At 40.0% G+C, this 7,474-nt stretch overlaps 1 protein-coding gene across 1 annotated transcript; it reads right to left on the reverse strand.

Moving 5' to 3' along the window:
- Nucleotides 1-2,235: 2,235 nt before the first annotated feature.
- LOC311063938 (serine protease FAM111A-like) lies at nt 2,236-5,534 on the reverse strand (the record flags this gene model as incomplete). Its single annotated transcript, XM_084083568.1, has 2 exons — nt 4,680-5,534; nt 2,236-2,292 (listed from the first exon to the last, which is right to left on the reverse strand). Exons 1-2 carry the CDS (start codon nt 5,352-5,354, stop codon nt 2,236-2,238), a joined length of 732 nt encoding a protein of 243 aa, XP_083939694.1. The 5' UTR covers nt 5,355-5,534.
- Between the last annotated feature and the right edge of the window lie 1,940 nt (nt 5,535-7,474).

Raw genomic sequence — 7,474 nt, forward strand, 5'->3', positions numbered from 1 at the left:
CGGCCATTCAGATTTCAACCACTAGGGGTCTGGCAGTGCTCCGAGGAGCCCTTTTTCTAGTTTACAAAGCCGACTTCAGCCACACTCAGAGGTGGTTTCAGCTGTTGGTTTCCGTTCCGATTCAAATGTGATTTCTAAAGATGAATATCAGACTGAAAGCTCTGTAACCTGCTCTAAACACACAAGTCACATTTAGAACAGTTCAAAACGTCACTTGCGGCGCGACCCGATCGCCACTGACGCCATTAGAGAGCGCGAGAATTGACTTTAAGCTACGAGAGCGAGGGGTAATCGCAATGAAAAACGAAACAATATCGGTATTACTTTACGGAAGAAATGCAGAGTTGAGTATATACGCCCAAAGCAGATATGTCGTGCAGGGTCTCGGCTCTGGGTTGACGTTGTTTAACCTATTAATTAAAAAAAAATAACTTTGGAGCTGCTAAAATAGGCGATTTTTGTTTATCCGTATTACTCCGTTATGCCAGTGGAAGGGGTCTCCACAATGGACAACAGCGGCTTTTATGAAAAAAGTCAACTGCCCCTGGTACGTTGGTGAGTGATTAGCGACACATCAAAGCTAACGCCGCTGGTCATATTTGCCAAGTTTGTACTGTAACTAATAATCTCGTGCAAATCTATGGTGTTTATAGCCATAGTAAAATAAAATAACAGTAATTGAAAGTGGGAGTGGGGGGTGGGGGGGGGGTTAATCCGGGCCTGGGAGCACTCCATGCCAAGCTCCACCATTGGCTCCTCCCAGAGGTGGGGACTTGGAAATAAATTAAACAGTGAGCAAAATGCGGTACAAAAATGATCTCTCCAAGCTCACCCTACCCGCCCCCCCCCCTCCCCCCACGGTCAAACCAGCCTTCAGGTGCTTTACTGGATCATTTGTATTTTTTTTTATACTGCTAATAATCTGTTTAGTAAAGTCGTTGTCGAGTTCATCCATGTCTCTTGAGTTCTGGTGTTTGAGTGTCTGCGTTTGGCTTCAACCTTGGTTTCCTAACAATATTACTTTGTAATAATGTACTGTCTGACACTGGTAATAGAAATACCAGACACATGTATGGTCTTTCAAGTTTAAATTGGAACAACACAGAGGAGCAAAGCAGAAAACTATTATGAAACCGGTAGCACATCTCAAATCCCAAGTCAAGGATGACAAAATACTCATATTTCACTCATTTATTTGGCTTAAATCACAATAGAATTGATACAGAGCATACATCATATAGGCTACTGTACTTTATGAAAAACACTATTCCACTTGAACAGTAAAGTTAGTATAAATGAGCGTAAGATGAAGATACAAACATAGAATGACATAAAATATAATGGATACAGAATACATTAATACAGAATAAACAATAAACCATGCTAGTCTCCTCAACAGTGTTTTAACCACGTTTGGTGTTTGTTTTACATAAACCATTAAGCAGTGATACAGTGTTTTACATAAACCATTAAGCAGTGATACAGTGTTTTACATAAACCATTAAGCAGTGATACAGTGTTTTACATAAACCATTAAGCAGTGATACAGTGTTTTACATAAACCATTAAGCATTGATACAGTGTTTTACATAAACCATTAAGCAGTGATACAGTGTAAGGTAGAGCAGTGGCGCAGCCAGAATGCTAGTATAGGCTGGGTTTAGGCAGGAGTGCGTCCCTGACCCGTTTTTTTGGGGGCGGATTTTGATACTTTTATTTCTTTTCTTTTTTTGTTACTTTATTCCTTTACTTTATTAGGGTTATGTCATTTAATTCTTATTTTTGCCTGATTTTACCGATTTATTATCAAAACAAATAATTATAAAAAAAACAATTTCCAAATTATATATTTTTTGCCAAATCGATTGGGTGGGCCAGCTTTCTATGTGGGTGTACAAAAAAGAAAACCCTACTGTTATCTCTTGTTCATAAACATACGTATACGACAGAATCTAACCCTATGCTTTACTGTATCCATCTATGAGTCCTACAACAGTGTAAGCAGCTAGTCAGTGTTCGTGGACTCTGAATCATCTTGTGGACAGAAGAATTGTATGAATTCCTTGATTTTCTCAGAGTCTCCATCATAGTTTTTAAGCTTGTTTTGAAATGCAAGGCGATGCTGTCTTTCCACTATTTTCTTCACATCCTCCTTCACTTGGTCACATGTGTCATTCTTGTGAATGGAGATGTAGTGGAGGTATGCCTCCAGTACATCAAACTTCTGTCTTTTCACTAGTCTGAGGATGATTCTGGGAAGAATGCGTGACAGGGGTTGGGCATACTCACTGGCTGCGTTTACATGGACAGGTTTATTCCACTTCAATTCGGAATGAATACTCATTCAGAATAGAATTGCTCATGTAAACGCATCGGTATGGCCATACCGGTCTGATCCGAATGAAATTTCATTCGGGTTTGAAGGGCTGGTATATACCGATAGAATCGGGCTACATTGCCCATGTAAACGCACTGGTATCAGACTGGTATACATTTGTTCTTTTGCGCATGTGTCATTGGCTAGCGCGGTGCTTCTGGGTGGGGGGGGGGAGAGGCGCAAGCCATGTGGAGTCTGGCGCTCCAAGCCCAAGTCGCAGACGCACGTAGTTCTCCGCCGACCGGCTCCTCCTCCGGGTCAGCAGCAAATATAACAGGAGCTGATTTTGCTGCATTAAACTCATCAATAGCAGACCAATGGCCGTAGCCAGGATGCGGTGTGCTTCCATTATCAAACCTTCTCTCTACCTTCTCTCTCTTAACTTGTTTTATTGTCTCTCTTCTCTTCTTCCTCATTTACCTATATAGCTGGCAGCTTTGATTGAGTGTGAGCTGTGGCTTGTTATTATTTCTCTCTGGCAGCCGTGTTAGGCCTTGGCTACACGTACATGGATCTTTTACTAAACGGATATTTTAGTCCTCCGTTTTTAAAAAGAATCCCTGGCCACATGACAAAGATAAACAAAAATCCCTGTCCACACGTAGACGCAGAAACGCATCGATCAGCTGCATGTTTCAATTTTATATCAGATTTTATATTTACATTGATTTTATAATTATATATATGAGGGGCCAAATACAAATACATTTGTAATCACATGTTAAGGCCCAATACTGCAATAGCTGCATTATTTTAATAGCATACGTGAACAGCATACGTGAACATAAACGAAAACAACATTATTAGGGCTCAGCTGCAGCGCAAACAGTAGCCATGGTTCACATGACGCTGTCGAGTCTCTGGTTTATAGTGGTGTTCGTTTTTTTTTTTACATTGCCAACTCTCACATGTACATAAACGTTCAGATTTCAAATATAAAGTGCTTAACCCTGAGCCATGGATGTTACAAGGCAATCCGGACCGTGATAAGTACCCGTATCTCCCGCATTGTTCAATAAAAAGCATTTTAATCCCATCGCCAGCAATTTTCTTTTTCTGTTCTTTTATTTTGGTAATGTATCAGAGTGCAATACACCTTCCAACCATTGGTGTCGCATGGTTGAAAGCATCGGAGAAAATTTGGAGAAAATGGCTGACGATCGGATTAAAATGCTTTTTATTGAACAATACGGGAGATACGGGTACTTATCGCGGTCCGGATCGCCTTGTAACGTCCGTGGCTCAGGGGTAAGCACTTTATATTTGAAATCTGAACGTTTATGTACATGTGAGAGTTGGCAATGTAAAAACATCGAACACCACTATAAAGCAGGGACTCTCGGCACCGGGGCGATTGTGTTTTAGGACGACAGACCCCACATTCTGTGTGCGCGCCGTGTGTTCTACTTGGCGCAGAGAAAGAGGGTTTTCGTCACACAGTGAATGAGCTACTTTTCCCACCACTGTCTTATTATTAAGTATGACATTATTTAGCCATAAATGAGCGTGCCTTATTTCATAGACTGTAAGTGTTGCTCTCTCTCTCTCTTCATTTATTATTATAATGACCATGAGCGGTCCGGTTTATGTATTATTGTACTATTTATTATTATAATGACCATGTGCGAATGCGCGATGACGTCATCGTTTATCAAAATCTCCGGATTACATGTCCACACAGATCCACTGAAACGCATGTTTTGGAAAACCTTCACTTATTTATCCGTTTACAAAAATATCCGTTTTAGCGGCCAAAAACACCGTTTGCGTGTGGCTGAAAGGCCCAAACGCACACAAAAATGTGCGTTTAGAAAAAGATCCATGTACGTGTAGCCAAAATTGTTATTATTCATTACCAAGGCTGCCAGAGGTAAATAATACATGTTTACCTGTCAAACACCCCCGCCCCCTCCCCCCGTCCCCAACCTGGCCCGAAGCACTCTGCGCATGACCAGAGTTCTATTCCGAATGAATGCTTTGCTCATGTAAACGATTGAGGAACAGGAATACTTTTATTCAGGTGCCATGTAAACAGTTGGGTATACATTTCTATTCGGAATGAGTTCATTCTGAATGAATAAATATTGTGCATGTAAACACAACCAAGGAAAGGATTTTCCTGTCCTTCCTTAATCTCACACTTAAAACCCCCTGTGTGCATTGCAACAACATTACAAAACTCATCAAACACGGGGGATCCAGATGCTCCATGGAAAAAGCATGTATCATAAGCTAAATCTGGGTTTTGATTAACCAGGGGTTTAAAGTTAAAGCATTGATCAGTAATGAGCTGCATTTCAACCTCTTCATAACGATCCTCTATAACCTTTCTACGGTCATCAACTGGAATGATAAAGCATGGGTCTGTTTTTTTCACTCCTCCATCGGGGTGTCCGATAATACAGATTCCACCCTTGTGAGCTGTGGTTACGATGTTTTCTAACAATCCAGAAGGGATTTTTTGTGCAGGGGGTGAGTCAAGCTCCAAGTCAAGCTCCAACAAAGCCCAATCATGATAACATCCTGACTGATCCGTCTTTTCAAAGACAACAACCTCACGTTTAACAGGCACTGAATCCCTCTGGCCCTCTAGATCTTCATAATTGAAAGAGACCGTGACCTTCTGCTTCAGCTGTTTTCTATCAAGGTCATACACCTTTTCAATCACATGAGCATTTGTGAGAATGAACTTATCAAACAGGAGAAACCCACTCCCTGCAGCCTTCCCCTCTACTCTCACCTGACAGACAGAGTCAGCCCGGACCATTAACTGCTTCTGCATTTTCACATCCATGCAAGCCATTCTTTCCGCATTCTTTCCATATTCTACACGGAGTAGCTCTTTTATAGGTTTAGATTGTCCTTCTCTGTCCTTCATGTGCTTGAACAAATCTGTAAACTGTGCACGCAGGACAGCTAGGATTTCCGTAGAATCTGCAATTGGACGTGTTTTTTGTTTTGCTGTGTGCTCTGGCATGTCAGTATTAACAGGCACATGTGTTGCTGACTGCTGTGGGGATCTGGTACTAGTCGTACTGGTATTGGTACTAGAACTGGGAACTGAACCGTCTGACTGCTTCTCTTGTGGAGCCTTCTTTGCATCCAATATGACCGTGAATGTTTTGTTATTAAGGTCATCAACAACTGGATTGGAAATGTTAATAGAGTTTTTTTTATTGCTATATTTTTTTATATCTTTGAGTCCAGAGACATTACTTTTGAAGCGCCCATCCCGTTTCAGAGCTTCCTCTATCGTTTCCCTTTTGTAAGCATAAACACTAAGGAACTTGGCTTGTTTTGCTGTCAGGGACGTGTTCACCAGAATTTTACCATCTTTTTCTACATGAAAAACGACTAGGTCGTTTCGGGTTGTCCCTGGACGGACACTTACACTGTTTGGGGGTTGATAGTTTTCCTTAGCTTTTAGATATGTAATTACAAGATGCTCCTCTTTATCAATTAAACAGCATGGAAAGTGTGGGGTGATAGCTTTAAAACTACCAGGTTCACCTCTCACAATTACAAGTTCTCTTCCTTCATTTTTTTTAGCATTCTCATTAAATTTGGGGCATGTCATTAGTAAGTCTATAATGGTCTGGCGTCTGACACAGTTTAGTGTCTGTTTGCCCTGTTTGCCTTTAATGGAATAAATGAAGGAATGCAGCTCTTCATCTTTATGTGGTTGTAGATCCTGTGCACAGAAAAGAATGATAGTCTTACAGTCTTATTCCTTTCTGTACAGAATATCAACACAACACACAATCTTCTCCACCTGCAACATCGGCCCTTTACCATAAAGAAGGCACATTGAAATGAAAATGCATATTAGCAAGAAAGAAAAGAGCCAGTGAATGACACTTATTCTGTAGTCCTAAGCATAGAGAAGACAACTACTGTATGAGCTCAAGGTGAGTGAAGACATTTTAAATGCTTGTGGCTTTGCGTATCATCTATAATATTGTTTTTATATTTATTATTATATTAACCTATTAAACTTGAGGGACAGCCGTCTATATAGTCTGTGCTTGTTCTGTTTGGACAGGCTAGTACGCCACACAGGTGCAGCTAATAGAATTAATTCTAATGGATTACAGTCATGGATGTTCCAATGTACAAGCACAGACTGTAGTCAACAGTATTGTCAATGCACATTGATACATGACACACCCATTATTAACGTGATCAATTATTGTACACTGTGTACTATGTAGTCGGCCTAATGCAGTCTGATAGCCTTTTCTTTTTCGTTCTTTGTTTTACCCTGCTGTAGTTTTTAATCTGAACCAGAAAACAAAATACAACATCAAGACTAGAGTTTCATTCCCCTTTAATGCTATAAAATGAGCTTGTAATGAGTTAGATAAGTTGTACTAGAACCATATCAGTGACATACTGCTGTTGTATGTACATATTCAAAAGTGGAATAGAGAGGAATACAATTGATTGGTTTAGCATTGTATATTAGACCACTGCAATTACAGATATAGTAATTGATAAAGCTACTGAAAATAAAACATGTGTTTAGGATTATACTATAGAAAAATATTACCTTGAGATCATCACCATCTTTTTTTTCTGACTTCATTTCCTTGGTGTCCATGTTGAGTGGTAATGGCAGCTGATGTGTAGTTACACTGGTGAGAGTTCCACCTGTTAAAGTGAGGAAAGTGGATTATTAACTAGACCCTCCAGAAAAATGTGATTATGCGATCACATAATATACCGCATAATCAGCAAAATGGAGCATAATTATGCGGGGGTAATTTTTTTCAACAAGGCTGCATCGCATAATATGAGCTTTGCATCGCATAATATGAGCTTCACATCGCATAATATGAGCTTCACATCGCATAATATGAGCTTCGCATCGCATATTTCACATATTTTGCAACCTTCTGAAAAACTTTATTAAAAAAATTACATAGGATATTAGTTTAGCAAGGTGTTATAAACATGTATACAATGCAAAGTTTTCAAATTGAAACAAATATCATGGTGGGAACGATCAAAGTGGGCCTCAGTAGAGGTCAGAGTCACAACAGCACTATTAAATATATATACTGTAGGGCAGTGCAACCTTATTTGTATAAGAAATAG

Source organism: Gymnoscopelus microlampas, assembly GCF_963454915.1.
Source record: "Gymnoscopelus microlampas genome assembly, chromosome: 16".
Lineage (NCBI taxonomy): Eukaryota > Metazoa > Chordata > Actinopteri > Myctophiformes > Myctophidae > Gymnoscopelus > Gymnoscopelus microlampas.